Raw genomic sequence first — 16,249 nt, forward strand, 5'->3', positions numbered from 1 at the left:
TGTCGAGTGGAGTTAATGTCCTCAGACGAGACACACATGCTCACAATGTTTCCTTGAAACCAACTCTTTACATTTGACTGAATGGATCGCTACTCAATACTTGTAGAAAACATTCTCATGCCTTTGTCTGATGCACTACACAAATTATTTAATATGTTCATCTTCAGTCACTGATGTTAACAAATGGGGGGGGTCATAACAAGTTTAAAACTTTCTCTTTGTCTCCCTCTGGTGGATAAATAATGACACGACAGGAGATTGACTGCTTAATTTCATCCAGTTATTTGTATCCTTTTAGAAAAATTAGACAGGAATGCACGATAATAATACTCACACAAAGCACTAACATTCAGCTGGTTGAATATGTACAAAAAGCAAAAGTGGCTGACGGTACCTGCAGTGCCTGGTAGCATTGTATTGAAAGCTGGAAATTAGTTTAAAAAATAAATAAATCAACAAATAAATATGGTTTTAACTCTGTAGACTGTATTATGTCTTACTGACATATTACAGTCCTGTGTCAGATTATGTTTGAGTTTGCCTTTAACTGAGCTTAATGGCACAGTTTGTACACTTGGTTGAAATCAAGAAAATAGAACAGAGACCACCATGTTGAAATCTCTTCACGTCTGAGCAGCAACAGTTCTGATTCCTACACAAAAAGGCACACATAGATAACTTCTGCACATTCAGGCCAGGATGACTGGCCTTTTTCAAGTATGTAAGTTACATCAATTGTCAGATGGGTGCGTTAGGCTAACATTCATGAGCACAGAAGTGATTCTGAGAAATGGATAGCACATAATGTACCGGTAAGTGAAGTTGAGCAGGATAGCGGGTTGAGTAACAGGCGTACTTATGAGAACGGTAATTGCAGTCTAAGCTGTCTCACCTTTTCTCTGTCACCCTTCATTTTACAAGAGCATCTATTATAAGATATAAAGTACGTATCCCACCACGTCCTCATCTTCCTCCAGCTCCACTTCATTCCCCTCATCCTGCATTAATAGTTCTTCAACGCTAAGACGGTCATGGTTTGTGCTTAAAATAGGCCTCCACTGCAGAGAGAATTGGAAAATAAAGATATCAGAGCTTGAGCAATTGGGTAGAAATTGCTGAATTATGTCTAGACTTCATTGGATTGTTCAATTTACCTGCATACTCCTGAGGCAGCATTGGTCTGTTGATAACAGTCTGAACTGCAGCCATCCAATTTTTCTGGTCCTCTTCCGTCTCGCATGCAAAAAGAAATTTCCTGTCTGGTGTCACTATGGTAATTCCAAACGGCCAGTGGTTGCCCTGAATGTTAGGAGGAAGGCCAGCAAGCACTGTGTAGCTGTTTTCCTTACTACCAATGAACACCTCACCTCGTGCATAGGCATCCTGCAAGCACAGGGAGAAACCGTTAATCCTCTTTAGATTAACTGCCATTTTGTGTCAGTGAGTGAAACAGTTTTGGCGTATCGTATACCACAGAACAAAAATCCCCAAGTTTTTAGGTGAGGTGTTGCAAAGTATGAACAGACTGATCCAGACAAAAAGCCAGAGCGGCATCTACTGGCCACAGTCTGTTACTACAGCAGCATCCTCATAACCAGCAGCTTCAGTACCAGTGGATCTTTGAAGTACATGAGCCTCCTGTCGTCCATTGTAAACCATCTCTTCTTGAAACCCTCTGTGTGCTGTGGGACAGAACCAGAGGCTCAGTTCAGAGATAATTCCTTGGCTTCCATTCCATACTATGTATGCAATGTACACAACAAAAATTTTACCTATATATATTTAGAAATGCCTCACCTTGGGCCCAGTCTTCTCCATATAACCCTCCTTCATGTAGTTCCTGGTTAGCTTTGGCAACAACTGAACAAAGAACAAAAACCTCACTGATGAACACAGAGTAAAACTGTAGGCTATGCAATTAGACTCCTTTTTGGCGCCTCAAGAAGACATTGCGTTTCATCTGCAAGGCTTCTTCAGATCTAAAGAGGCTTTTCAGTTCTTTTTAGAGCTGAAAAAGCCTTTCGAATGAGAAGCCAAAACTGTTCATTTTAATTAATTGCAAATTTTACAACATAAAAGGGTTTGAATCTCGTTTCAAAGCCTAACACGATAGTAGATAAATAGTTTAGTTAATCAAATAACCAACTGTGTGTGTTATTTGCAGGACTTGTACATGAATGGGTGTAAACATGTACTCACATCGGAGTTGGGAGCCCCAGGAAAAGCCACCTGCAGGTAGTGAAACCTGGCTGCTCTGATGGCGTTGAACCAGTCCACCATTTCCTTTATAACAGGACATCAGGATTACAATGACTGACTCATAGACATCATTAGTTCCAGCAATATACACAACACTCATCTTGAGACAAAATGTTTGTCCTTTTTCTAAATGGTATTTGTAAATGAGAAGAGCTCTCAACCTAAAGTCGATGTGCACCATGTGAGCATATTCTACCACAGTTTTATTTCTCGTTTTACCATACCCCATGGGGTGATTCTCACATATGTTGTTAAGCCTTTGTACAAATGAACATGAGCTACGCTCTGACTTGTAACAACAAACCATTTCCACCAGATGGACACACATGCCTTCTGCTGCCACCATAGACTCACTTCTCACAATTCAGCCACCAAGCAAGAGAGGCACAACCTCACCTTTCCATCCTCATGGTAAACAAAGATATTTCTGGTGCTGTTGTCCTTCAGATAGGTTATCTGCAGGCCATGGGCAGTGCCAATTTTAACTGGCTGGAAAGTGGCATTCACACTATTGATTCTCATTATTGCTTTGGGCTCTCTGGCCTGCAGAAAGAAAGAAAAAAAATTAGACACAAGATAATAATTGACAGTCTTGTCTCCTCATGTCTACAAAATACTTTTTGTGTAGGTTGTTAATAAAAAGTTGAAAGTACAGATTATGACTGGTCCATGCAGGCATGAATTACTTTTCCTCCTCCTCCTCCTTATCAGTATGGTGTCTAAATGAGAGAGAGCTACATTCAGCAGAACACGTGGAATTTACACGTGGAATATTTGGATTTTATGCAGATAGTTATAAGTATAAGATTTAAATGGGATTTGAAAGGTCTCAAGAGGGAAAAACAGAACATTTCTAGACGGAGCAACATTTACCAAGGGCAGATTGACTGTAACTGAAATACAGATGAGAAAGCACTCACATCATGCTTATTGAAGTACTTTAGAACACCCTCCCGTTCGGACAGAATAAATTTTCGGCTGAGGTACTGTCCATTGTCTCTGCCTCGTTTCCATAGAAACCCCTCTCTGTAGCCTGCCAGGAAGGAAGCCACAATGGTTTCCATTAGCATGGAGCAAGAATACAGAGACGACTTCAGCAGACTTTTACCGAATCTACAATACCTCAAAACACAAGACAAGCATTAATTAGTAAAAAATTCACAAATGAAACTGCTTAATTAACTTAATTTATATGAAAAGAAAAATCATATAGATGCAATGGCCTTTTGGATGCAACAGAACAATCTAAACTCAACACAGAGAATTCATTACCTTATAATATTTGATACAGTAAACTGCTATTTGGCCTCCTAATGAATGCAACCAATATTTTATTTTCTCAATTAGCTAATTTTTTTTGTCTCTACCGACTTCAAAGAAATATCTGGTTCTTTACATCAAGTTCCACCATGTTCACCAGCTGGTCACCAACTCCTGCTTGGTGCTGGGCAGATAGTAAACATAAGGTTTATAGGAGCTTTTCACTGACAACAGCTGCCTGCTGAGAGTGGAAGTGAGAGTTTGCCGGCCAGAAAACTAAAACCCTCAAATGCTCTGTGGAGCTGCAGGGAACAGCACATTACACAAAGGTCGTAGGTGCATTTTATGTAGAGGGACTGCCAAGGGTGAGCTTTAAAGGACATGATATCATGATGGCAGAAAAGTGGGCAACCTCTTTGTCACATGCATGTTGTTTTATGTTCTGCTTATTATAATAAACATTCAATTCATCCAGTGAATTGCAAGTGCACCAACAGCAATTTCAGTTTGTGCAACAGTGGTTACAGTCACAGATCTAAAGCTAAGCCTATGTAAACAGAAACAGCACAGGTAAAGGCCACTGAAACTGTGTGTGTGTGTGTGTGTGTGTGTGTGTGTGTGTGTGTGTGTGTGTGTGTGTGTGTGTGTGTGTGTGTGTGTGTGTGTGTGTGTGTGTGTGTGTGTGTGTGTGTGTGTGTGTGTGTGTGTGTGTGTGTGTGTTTAAGGCAAGTGTGTATGCGCATTTTTATTTATTTTTTTAGCTATGTGGTCAGGTCACCATTCTACACAGCTTACAGAAGTGGTGGAAGGAAGCATCTCTGCTTCTACTACACATAAATATTTCACCTCTAACTGACAGCTTCCTGTACTGTCACTGAAATAAACGCTCTCCATCTCCAGCATAAACATATGCATGAAGGCTTTTTTCAATATAACAAATTAGTCAAGATGAATAGGTCTGGTAAATGCTCTCTATCTTAATGTCTAATGAGAAATAACAATTACCCTTCGCTTACTCATCCTCTTCCTCTCCCTCTCTGACACACACAAACATCTTGTTGGCCCTGCTCCTGACACTGACCTCTCTCTGAGCCAACAGAAACAGCACTGCAGGAAGAAGTGCAAAGTCATTGTCCTATACACACACACCAGATTGCTCCAGATATCTGAGATATTGACGTTGATACTACAATGAATCCATCTTCAGTTTGAGCTCCATTTCTCTTTTTCATAAGCAAGTGTTGCCTGATTTAGTGAGAACAATACCCTCTTTTAGCCACCCTAAACTGCAATATCCACAAATTGCAACACTTGCACTTAGTGCTAGTCTGTAGTCGAAGAATCTACAAAGTAAGTAAAAAAGTAACTGTACATGACAGACATTTCATTATCGTTGTCAAATGCTGGTACAGTATGAGCAAGAAGGGCATCTCAGCTTTTATAGAGGAAATGGAGCTATAATTAGACATTTTAATGACTGTCTGATTGGCCACCTGCACCTTTGGTCCCTCCCTTTTCCTTAAGAGTCCTGCCTCTTTGTACAGTAATAAAATGATCACAGCCTGGGCCACAGACCACAGTAAACCTCCAGTTGAGAAGTGGCTTCATCAATTATTCAGCAGTCAGAATGTTTTGTTTCCACCGCTGGGAAGGAGGAGGTCAGACTGTCTACAACATGACACAGCAAAGGAGAAGAGAAGTCACTCAGTGTAAAAACAGGGTGTCAAATATTTGCAAACAGGGAAAAGAAAATCATGTTTTACACCGCAGCATCCATCTTTTTTTCCTGGCCTGAAGTCTATGAGCAATGTTATATAGAATATTTGTACACAAAGGAGACCATTCTTCCGCCATGGCACACACAGCCACATGCCTGTAAACCTCTGCACAGCACAACACAAGAGGCCATTGACGGAGATGAAGAGACACAGAGGAAGAGTTTAACAGTCATAAGACTTCGATAGTAGTACTTTGTCTTCTCTACCATAAAGGGAAAAGTGAGATTTTACTAGTTTTTCGTTTTTACATGCAATTGTTTATTACAGGTTTTTAGTCCAAAGTGCGATTCTATTTTGCTGTTTTGATATATTCAGTCCCTCTGAAAAAGATGTCAGTGTTTAATTAAAATGTCCCCCTTCCCGCTTTTTAACTTTTAAATCCAGTTCTTTTTATGTAAAATTTAGGGAAGGAGCAAGCATATGATTCTATTTGTATTCATATACAACTATATTTAAGAGTTTTGCTCTTTAACACAGTATTGATTTCAGATGTTACCTTCCATCACCTTATGTGTAATGTGTAGTATGTGAACCTGACGCTGAGGCTCAATGAATGATCGTTTTACTACAAATTTAGCAAGAAGTTCCCACCCATTACTTACACAAGAGGGATGTGGAGTAACACGATAATGTCTTTGAATATTCTGCCAAACATGGTCACAAACCATGCTTTCTATCACGTTAAACTTACTCGCATTTTGCACAACTTCCTGTTTCCGGCACAGACAAAACCAAGGGAAACCGTCAATAAAACTGGATAGAAAGCGTAGTACAGTAGGCTATGTAATCGTCATATGTTATCAGCTGAACATATGGAGCTCACCATGTCGGACTATACTGACAGCTTCCCATTTCCCCTTTAACTGTGCTTACTGTAAGTTGCGTGAGTTGCACCATCCTTTAATGCACAACTCCTTCACATGTGGTTGTCGCAGTAAGCCAGTGAGAAAGCACACGCAACATCAGAGCCCTGTTTTACCGTAACACTTGAATGGGATTATGGTTAATAGTTAACGAGTCAAACTTTTTAAAGGAATAAGTGTTCACTTTACCCTTTGCCCCACCTTAGTTTTTATATGACATATATAAATATTTATGGCTTGTATTACACTATAATGTCGATGTAAGTTTTAAGTGTTGAACAGTTGAACAAAGTGCAAACTTGTTTTGCATTAGCAGTCAAACTTCTGAGGAGTGTTTTTAAAGAACAAAAACAAAAGCAATAGTTTATTTCATTTGAGTAATATTAGAGCAACTAACTTGCTTTACATGGACTTAAGTCAATCTCTTGCCTTCACCATTGACCATAGTGATGGCCCAGTCTTGGCATCTGTGCATAATAGAAATGATTTTCCAATCTTAAAACATAATAGCTCATCTTAGCCTCTACATGCTCATTGCCACCAAGTTTTGGGGTTTCCATTATTGACTAGTCTAGTCTGATTAGCGGCCAGGTTGTGATTGCACCAGGCAATTGGCCAAGAGGCATTTGTCATCTGTGACACATATATTCACAGGCACATTATTCAACACAAAAGACAGATAGCGGTTATGTAAGATACACTTGAAGAGGAAGGGAACTTAGGCCTTCCAAAATGATTTCACACAGTTATCCATCACAAAAGGGGTGACACATGCTCTAGTTAGGCAGAAATAGATGTAGGTATACATCAGAACAAAAGTGGGAAGATAAGGCAGAAAGAAATGAGGGCCCAAAAGGAACTAAGTAACGACAGTAAAGGGTAGTTTTCCTCTCTTGATGACCAGCCATTCTGGCACACTGTCCATAACACCAAGCTACCTAATGAGCAGTCTAACAGTCTTACAGGCCAACTAGCTGGATAATTGGGCTGGACAATGGCGGTGGTAATGTCAATAGTAACGCTGCCTACTGGGCCATGAGTTACTCATTATTGCATCCTTTGACAGGACCATGCCAAAAAGGACCCCCTCTAACACACACATGGTGAAAACAGGAGTAGATATTATACAGTGCACATCATCGACTAGTTAGCGACACAAGAGGAACTTTCTCAGCCAGATTACTGACATATCTTTAGAGCCGCAATCTGTCATGGTTAATGATGATGGATAACAACAGTACACAAAGAGTGCGTCATGTGGTACTAAATAAATATTTGAGGGTGTTGATTACATTAAATGTAGAATCTAAGTTGACAACTGTTTGGTTTGGAAATACACTACACACTACAAATACAATTGTATAGTAGTATAGAGTTGGGGGCATGCTTAGCCTAGCCTAGCTTAGCCTTTCCCATACTCCCAAACTATTGCTGCAAAGCGGACTGTGAGATGGGAACTCACTTCCCTTCCTCTTTCTTAGATGCGATCAGCTGCTTCAGTCAAGAATGCTGGTAATGGTAAATGGATGATTCTGTTTTCCTGCTGAGTGTTCATTCAAAGCTGCACAGGAGGTGCTGTGTGAGACATAGACAATTACTTGTTTCCCTGAGTAAGCAAGACGTATAATGTGTTTGTGGGTAACTGTAGAGGGACGCATTTAATTCTTACCTGCCGAGTAGGGTTCCTGCCTCTCCACAAACTGAAACTCCTCCCTCTCGTATTTGGCTCGTATCCACTGTTCCCGCAGCAGCCTGCCGAACAGTTGGTAGTTAGATGCTCAGTTTAGCCTGGGTTTGATGTTTACTTCCTGTTTGAGCTGACTTGTTGGGAAAACTCATTAACTTACAGATGTCAGGACTGCAGGCTACTTTTCATGCAAACTCCAAAGAGAAGCAATCAAATATCCCAGTCTCGGCTCATCTTCTCATAATTATCATTTGTGTCTCCCTTTCTACTCCATCTTTCATGATACTGATTACACAGCTCATGCTCCTTTTTTTTTTATCTCTCATCCATCTTCATTATGTTAATTTCTGTTTTGTTTAACAACTATATTTCATTACATCTTCAGCATGATTTCAACCAAAGTGACTCATTTCAACATTCTCACATACAACACAGAGGTTTGCACACTGCTACGAGGAGCTCAGAGCCCTTCATGCCTAATTGATTCATTTTTTCCGTCTTTTATTTGTCCTCTAAACAAATCACCCCTCATAAACACACTGCTGGTCCATGTTAACATAACCTTCACATCTTAGTGTTTTGTCACTGCATATTATCTATATTACCAGAAAGTTAAGGGAAAACCGTCCTACTGAACTGTTACTTCCTGTTCACGGAGGAGCTTCCACAATCCTCATGCCAGCCTGGCTACCACAACCATTTATTGCCCCTTGTTATTGCGTAGATTCATTTTGTAAAATTGTAATTGTAGTTTTACAGCTATATGGCACAAAAAAATCAATACTGGTGCAGAATGATTTCACTCATCACCAACACTTTTACCAAATCTAGGCTCTTCATTTCATCCTGAACTGTGAGAAAACGTCATGGTCAGGTACAGTATGTGTACAACAACCTTCGTTACCATGCCTGTTAAAAATCAAGACAAAACGTGACAGAAAAACAGTGTACAGTATCCATCCGTGCTGCAGATATATACTTACCCATCCATCTTTCATTTACAAAAGAGACCTCAATTAGATATTAATGAGTGTCAAGGACAGCATCACTTACATGCAGTCTTTGTATGTGGGGCAGTAGTAGAAGGCGGGAACTATCTTTTCATATTTGACCTTGGCAGCGTTGTTACCTACAGAATCCATGAACTGCAAAAGCAACAAAAGAAACATTTGATGTTTGTAAGGGATATCTTTGAGCAGCAAGTTGCTTAATGACTATGTGGGTGCATCAATATGGATTTCTTTGATGAGGGCAGGTTACAAAATGTACACATATATTTCAGTAATATTTTTAATTCTTTCACGTTGCCTTCCTCTGGGCAAGGAGAAAGGCAAGGGTAATTCTTTAGAGTTTCTTTATCTAAGGCACTGAATGCAACTGAGCCTGCATTGATACAGATCACACATGCACACACTCCAAGGGAGAAAAGGGGACAGAGAGAAAGATTTACCACCACAAACCCATTTTGTCTGGCACATACACACATGCAAACCAAGGTGGACAGGAGCATGACATGCAGTGACTTATATGGATGTGTGAAAACAATTCAGAACAACCTAAACCTGTGAGTTTCATATTTGAACACTGCAGGACACACACATACACACACACTAAAATCCATACACACACAAAGACATTGTTTGTATTTGCCAGCTGCTGGCTAATGCCTTTCAGGCCATGGTGAATTGAGACTGATGACTTGTCTTATTCTTCCAAGCCGAGATGCAGGAGGAGGGGCGGTGTGTGGGTTGTGACAGGCAGAGAGTGATGCTCACAGTGGAGCCTGGGTGAGGCCAGAGGCTGCAGACATTACTTAAAGCCAAGGGTTAGATCATTATCAACGATCTTCTCTTGCAAAAAGACAGGGCTTTTTGTTCAGGGTGTGTGTGAATAAAAATCCTTCAGACAGCGGTTCTCACCTCCACCTCAGACGACCTCCAGGGATCCAGCAGGACAGACTTCACCTTGCTGATCTGTGCAATGTTTCTATGGAGGCCTGAGCAGCTGTGACACACAAACACACCAAGGGTATAGGATGCCCACTCCGGGTCTGCAATGCAACAAACAGACTCATGTGAAGAGCTTCACGACAACACATATACAGATGCACACAGAAAACCACTTGTCTAAGTAACTCTAAACACACCAAAAGATTTCTCAACTTCCTTGCAACAGGCACACACAGCTCAGTTGTATTTGAAGCAGGCTGACCAAAGAGAAGAGTAGATAACCAAAACAGAGGTCAACAGGCAGACCACAGACGTCATTTGTCTCGGTGCGAGGGAATAGACTCAGTAACACAGAAGGCTCGCCTTGAATTACCCCTGGCAGGGAACTAGTGTTTCTCATTTACACAACCGCCCACATTTACAGTAGCTACTGCCTTACTGCAATACCTGCTTAGAAATGGTGAACTATCTTCAGATTTATTTTTGGTTGAATCAAAGTTCAAGCTCATCTTTTATCCGAAACTGTATTATTCTCATATTGTAAATACATATAATCACATATAGCTTTTGAATGAATTAAATTTTTTTAATATTGTAAATTCACATGACTATCTGCTGCATGTGCCTATGTGGTTAACAAGTAAGTGCTTTATGTCATTCACACCTTTTTTGTTTTGCATACATGAAGAGGTACAATTACCTCCAACACCTCTGTGCTCTGACAAAACACATTCTCACAATCACTAACAAACTGAAAAGTAACACTTTTGTTATGCATCATCCAGTTAACCTTTTGCTTGTGAGAAGCTCAGTGAAAGGTCAGAGCATTTAAGTTCAATATTACTTTGAATTGTGGAGAGAATACAATGCAGCAAGCATCAATTTCATAGAAATTCACATTTAAATTTATTTTTTAGAGTAATCAACTTCAACAAATACGTTTAAGTTCAAGTGTGTGGAGAAACCAAAAACAGCAAAGGTGTCAATAGCTGCACACACACTCAAAACACAAGTCTCATTTTCAGAATCATTACTCTCACACAAGGTGAGATGACAGCTGCAACAACAGTTACTTTCTGAGTGAACCAGAGAAATAGGACAGTGTGAAGTACACACACAATGTAAAAATGGTATGGGGAGAAAAAAAAGTACTTCCTTGTACATAATCTAAATACAGCACACAAATAACACTGTGCATCTGTACCGAAGAGACAAGAGTGAGTTAGCCACTCCCATTTTCTCTTTATTATGAAGCTTCAGTTGGATCTAGGGTCTAAATAAAGCCAGATGGCCAAGAAGCTGAAGGAGGTCAATTGCAGATGGCCAGTATGATATGACATGTCCTATACATTACACCTTTAAAAGACCTGAATTAAATACTGAATGGATCCGAGGAGAGCTGGTGTTTATTGGCATTTCATACAATACTACCTTGCATCTAAGACTCATCATATTTCAGGATGGAGCTCTGTTTTTTCTTGAATATTAAGACAACCTCAAACACATTATTCTAGTAGACCTCTTTGACCTGGAAGCCACACCTGTTTGCATATGTCCACGTTGTGAACTGCAGCTTTGATTAGTGCAAAGCAACTAGGTGTGACCACAAGGGTGTGTGTGTGTGTGTGCCCGTGTGTAGGTCTATGTACTAATGTAAGTATGTTCATAAAGGAAAACCACTACACTTTTGGCCCCACAGCCTGAAGACATTTGAGAAAATCCCCCACCCTCAAAATATGATTATGAACCATATTAAATACATTTTGTAAATAATTTTCTAAAATGAAAATTGAGTACAAAGATGAAATGAAAATGTTACCCATTTAAATGACAACTGGACCGAACGAATGAAGTTCGTTTAAAAGCTTATTCAATTAGAGCTTATTCATTGTTTAGCTGCCCTTTTATTAAAATATTACTGACTCCCCCTGTCTAACGATTTCCATTATGTCAACTGTTTCATAATGACCATGCCTAGACAACATCGTGACTGTCTGAGAAGAGAAACTAAACGACTTGTCCTCTCTTGAAGAACTGAGCACACTGAAATTGTACTGTAGTGAGTAGTAGCTACATTGGGACGGGACAGTCATAATAATGTATTACAAACTGATTCAAGTAGGAAGAGGTCAGTAAAACGTGTCGGGCATCTGTCAGTGACCTACCTGCAGCCCCACAGTCTGCACAGTTTCCATTCCCAGGTTTCCCCAGAAGTTGCTTCATGCGCCGTCGGTTCGTCTCTGGGTCCGAAGCCATAATGCCAGCGATGATGGTTGTGCTCGGATGCCTCCTCCACAGCGGATGTAAACCCCTTAAACTCTCATCTCATGGAAAGTAGCAAGAAACAAAAAAGAAAACACCGCCGGATAGCAACACTGTACTCGGAGAGTGAAGAAGTGCGTCGCAACGCTGCACAACTAAGTAATGAGAGGGCTGTCATTAAAAGTGGAGGGTGGCTGGACAGCGGCGCATGGTCAGTCTAATGTTCATGCTAAACTAACATAAATGCAGTTAACTCCGCTCTCTGTCTGTCTTGGTTTGAAGTGAGACCCCCAGCGGTCAATATGGTGACATGGAGACAGGCTCACGACGACACTCCCAGACAACGAATACACCCACATGTAGGCGATCTCTTTCCTCACTTCTTCTGTGCAAACATGCGTCTGGTAATAATATATGTCTAAAAAAAATATTTCATAGGCCCAATAGCCCTGGTAAGCACTGTTTACGACAACACATAGGTCTAGGCTGTAATATAATTATCACCATGTTATAGGAAACAGTCCACTTAAACTTGACAGAAAAGGCGTTATTACAGACACACAGGTGCTCTCAGGTGTAGTTGATTAGCCTCGTGCTGAGACTGAGGTTGGTGGGCGGGGCTATGTTGTACAAGAGGGCGGGGCTATGTTGTCATTTACAAGAGGTTACAAAAATGAAGCCAATTAGAAGGGCTGAAGTGCAGGTAATATTTTTGTACTTTATATTGTGTCCCTGTCATTATGCACATCACTCACAATGCAGTTTTTGCTTTTCAAAATTATTTTGCCCTAAATGTCTCTTTTGTCATTGCTATGAAAACCAAGCTCCCAGAAGTTATTCACATCCCCTGAATCTATTTCTCTTCCCAGTAAATGTTGCTTTTGAAGGGGAGTGTGCCATTACAGCAGCACTCCTCTGTAAAAGCACACACATTAGTGTACATCAAAAGCCTAATGAGTAAATGTACCAAGGATTGTTGCTGAACTGTGGGCACATGCTGTTTTTATTTTTTGGCTCTCTGTACACATTTGAACGTACAGCAGACACATTATCCAAAGATTGTGTGAGGTTATGTTGAACACATTTATTTGTCAAAATGTTTAAAAATTCCATACAGGGTAAAAAGAAGAAACGCTTAAAAAGAAATATTGGTAGATCTCAGTAGAATCTAAACTCAACCCGACACACCACTGAACCAGCTTTGTAGGACAACATAAAATATTAAAAAAGAAAAAAAAAATCAAAATCAAGAAACAAAACAGATCCACTTCCTCAATTCAGGCAGATGTTCACATTGGCTACAAATCAGATGATTTTATTTTGAATGAGTCCGTAAGGTCTGTCAGAGCAGGTACTCCAGGCAATCTGTTGTCAGAGAATTTAAGTGATCACTTGGAATCCAGAGGCAGGAAACCGGTTTATCTAGAGGAGTTGGAGCTGGAACGAGAGCGGTGACGCCTGCGACCAGGAGACCTGGAGCGAGAGCGGCGGCGTGCTGGTGAGCGTCTCCTTGGGGAGCGGGACCTGCAAGGACACAGAAACCAAGCCGTTGAGATTTGAAAGCAGACAGAATTGGCAAAAACTGTCTTAACAGAGGATCATGATAGTATCAATTCCACAGCAGTATAAAAATCAGATGTAGATATTCTTTCTTGTTGAGCGAACCTGAAGAAGCCAGATGCGAAACACATCGTTAGCTCAATACATTTCAGTAAAGTAATGTCAGCATGATGTGATTTATCTTTCATCTAGGAACCAGCACCTGGTTTTCATTTTGGCTATGCATGGGGAATTCTGTTAATGTCACATAATATTTTCATTGGGGAAATGAGGTTTTGAGACTGACCTTCTCCTCATGCGTGGTGGGCTGCGACGCCACATGGGTGGTGGTGGGGGCATTCGGCGAGGCGGAGAGGGTCGGCGAGGTGGAGGACGGACTCGCTGAGTCAGCACAGCAGAAGCAGAGATTTCCTGTCCGTCAATCTGACCTAAAAATAAAAAAACGCCACAGACGATTATTCAACATGAATGCCCGGAGTAATCCCATGTTACCCTCTGAGACATTCACCCGGGCTTACCTCCATCCATGTGTTTGAGGGCCTTTTGGGCCTCCTCAGGAGTCTCAAACTCCACGTAAGCGTAGCCCCTGGACATGTGTGGGTGGAGCCTGTCCATGGGCATTTCAACCATTTTTATTTTCCCATAAGTGGAAAAGATCTCTTGGATGTGATCCTGTGAAAAAAGACAGTGTAAATCTTTGATAAATATGGGGACAACAATCCTTCTATCTGTGGCTTGTTGATGACCAAAACACTTAATACATATGAAATAGGCTGCTGAAAATAGAACAACATCCATTTATTTGATCATAATGGCAACATTTCAGCCATTGTTTTACCATTCCACATTTATTCATTTTTACTCTATTTGGTCAGTGCTAGTACAGTGTTTCAATGGTAGTGTCATAATGTTAAATTATGATTAATCCCGTGAACAACCTTTAAAACAAGACTATCAGGTTGAAAGCAACAGTGTAACCCCTTATATTCCCTAAGCTATAAAATGTGTAACCATTTCACTGCTGACCTTGGTGACATTCCTGGTCAGCCGCCCCAGATGAACTTTAGTTGGTTTGGGGCTCGGGCTTCTTTTCCTTCGTTCCTTATCATCTCCCCTCTTCTGAGTCTTGGAACTGAACAATCACGAACAAAACACAGATTAATGTCATCCTGATTCAGAATAGTAAAAATGCAGTTGCTCTAGAAAAAATCAATTACGCTGAGCGTGAGCGTCGGCGGTTGTCATGGCGTCTGCGGCTGGGGCTCGGGGAGCCAGAGGAGCTAGAAGAGGAGGAGGAACGCGAGCTGGAGGAACCAGAGCGGCTGGAACCAGATGAGCTGGATCCACTTGATGACCCTGAGCTGGAACCAGAGCTGCTGCTTGAAGTAGAGCTGGATCTGGATCTGGCCATTGTGAAAACAAAGAAAAACACATTTTATTACAACGCATGATACAATTTGAGGATGAGGATGAATATAAAATAAATACAAATAAAGAGGTGATTTTGCGGAACAAACCTGCTGCTGCTGCTGCCAGTGGAAGCACTGCGACGTTTCCTCACTTTGTCGCGTCCTCTCTCCTTGTCTCCATCCTTGGTACCACTCTTTTCTTTGCCTCTATCTTTTGTTTTTTCTTCCTCCTTCCGCTTTGTGGGTGATGGTGCCCTTAAGTCAAAGACAAAGTGCTGTTACCGTAAGGTCATTTTCAAAATCATAAGTTTTCACGTTATTTATTTCATCTGTAAAATCATCAAACACTGAAAATAATACCTTCATATTGGTATGTCTCTTAAACTCTCCAAAACACAAGATGTAACAAACAGATTCACTCTTAACACAAAAATTACCAGGACTTATGGCTGATGACTCACATTATTAATCGATAATAAATAGTAAAATAATGTTTCGCGATCAAACTAGTAAAACCGATTTCTTCAATACATGAAGATGACCATACAGTAGGGCTGCACGATTTGCAAAATACATTATAGGCCTATTGCAAATATATGGGCAGACATTGTGATGTACAATCTAAGTTGGAAAGAAAGAAAGAAAACATAAGACTGATGCTGTGATTATAGGCCAACACAACAGTGTTGACACACTTCGCCTTTCTCAAAATGAATGCAGCTCTTGCAATTTTGCTATTGGTCTTAGCACAATTGTGATTCCGATTACATTTGCGATTTAAAAAGGGGTAAGTGGCCGAAGAAACAAAATTTGTAGTAAAAAAAAAAAAAAAAGAACAAAAAAAGACCTAAACACTTTGCTTTACACCGAAAATAGTGTTATCACCAAAACATTAACCCACTTAACTTCACCACCAACAGCAGAAATCCGCCGCCATTGATTCTCATTCTAAACAAGGAGCCTGTGACCGGCTGTTTATCGACAAATACTCTCTTTATTAAATGCGCAGACGATCAGAAAACATGATTATGTTTTCCGTACGCGACGAACATCGTGTTGCAATTAAAACGAGATCAAAAGCGCCACATTAAAGGGCTAAACTTACATTTCTTTCAAAACGAGGTGATTTGCGCTTCGACCACTTGCGGCGGCCTGAGAAAACGTCCCTTGGTGATGACGACAAAGCGGACGTTACGTAAGAAGCTGCGCGCCAGTTACAACT

General features: G+C 40.7%; 2 protein-coding genes across 2 annotated transcripts; both read right to left on the reverse strand.

Moving 5' to 3' along the window:
- Positions 1–939: 939 nt before the first annotated feature.
- On the reverse strand, positions 940–12,279 carry LOC310990591 (arf-GAP with dual PH domain-containing protein 1-like). Its single transcript, XM_083978029.1, has 11 exons — positions 11,962–12,279; positions 9,767–9,897; positions 8,901–8,992; positions 7,830–7,912; positions 3,180–3,292; positions 2,656–2,802; positions 2,200–2,283; positions 1,798–1,860; positions 1,611–1,682; positions 1,155–1,383; positions 940–1,058 (listed from the first exon to the last, which is right to left on the reverse strand). Exons 1-11 carry the CDS (start codon positions 12,050–12,052, stop codon positions 1,030–1,032), a joined length of 1,134 nt encoding a protein of 377 aa, XP_083834155.1. The 5' UTR covers positions 12,053–12,279; the 3' UTR covers positions 940–1,029.
- Positions 12,280–13,057: 778 nt separating this feature from the next.
- On the reverse strand, positions 13,058–16,178 carry rnps1 (RNA binding protein S1, serine-rich domain). Its single transcript, XM_083976651.1, has 7 exons — positions 16,133–16,178; positions 15,136–15,282; positions 14,836–15,021; positions 14,645–14,750; positions 14,137–14,290; positions 13,905–14,046; positions 13,058–13,582 (listed from the first exon to the last, which is right to left on the reverse strand). Coding segments are annotated over exons 1-7 (843 nt in total). The 5' UTR covers positions 16,135–16,178; the 3' UTR covers positions 13,058–13,476.
- Positions 16,179–16,249: the final 71 nt, after the last annotated feature.

This window comes from Trachurus trachurus (genome assembly GCF_905171665.1).
Source record: "Trachurus trachurus genome assembly, chromosome: 8".
NCBI classification, from domain to species: domain Eukaryota; kingdom Metazoa; phylum Chordata; class Actinopteri; order Carangiformes; family Carangidae; genus Trachurus; species Trachurus trachurus.

What these genes read in the sequence shown, in the direction of transcription:
- LOC310990591 (XM_083978029.1), bottom strand. Translation starts at nt 12,052, where the DNA reads ATGGCTTCGGACCCAGAGACGAACCGACGGCGCATGAAGCAACTTCTG. An exon ending in GCAGGAACCCTACTCGGCAG is followed by an intron (nt 3,293 to 7,829) that starts GTAAGAATTAAA and finishes CCTTCCTGGCAG; the next exon opens with GCTACAGAGAGGGGTTTCTA. An exon ending in TGTACTTCAAAGATCCACTG is followed by an intron (nt 1,384 to 1,610) that starts GTACTGAAGCTG and finishes CTGTGCTTGCAG; the next exon opens with GATGCCTATGCACGAGGTGA.
- rnps1 (XM_083976651.1), bottom strand. An exon ending in TGACCAGGAATGTCACCAAG is followed by an intron (nt 14,291 to 14,644) that starts GTCAGCAGTGAA and finishes CTTTTTTCACAG; the next exon opens with GATCACATCCAAGAGATCTT. An exon ending in CCTCAAACACATGGATGGAG is followed by an intron (nt 14,047 to 14,136) that starts GTAAGCCCGGGT and finishes TTTTATTTTTAG; the next exon opens with GTCAGATTGACGGACAGGAA.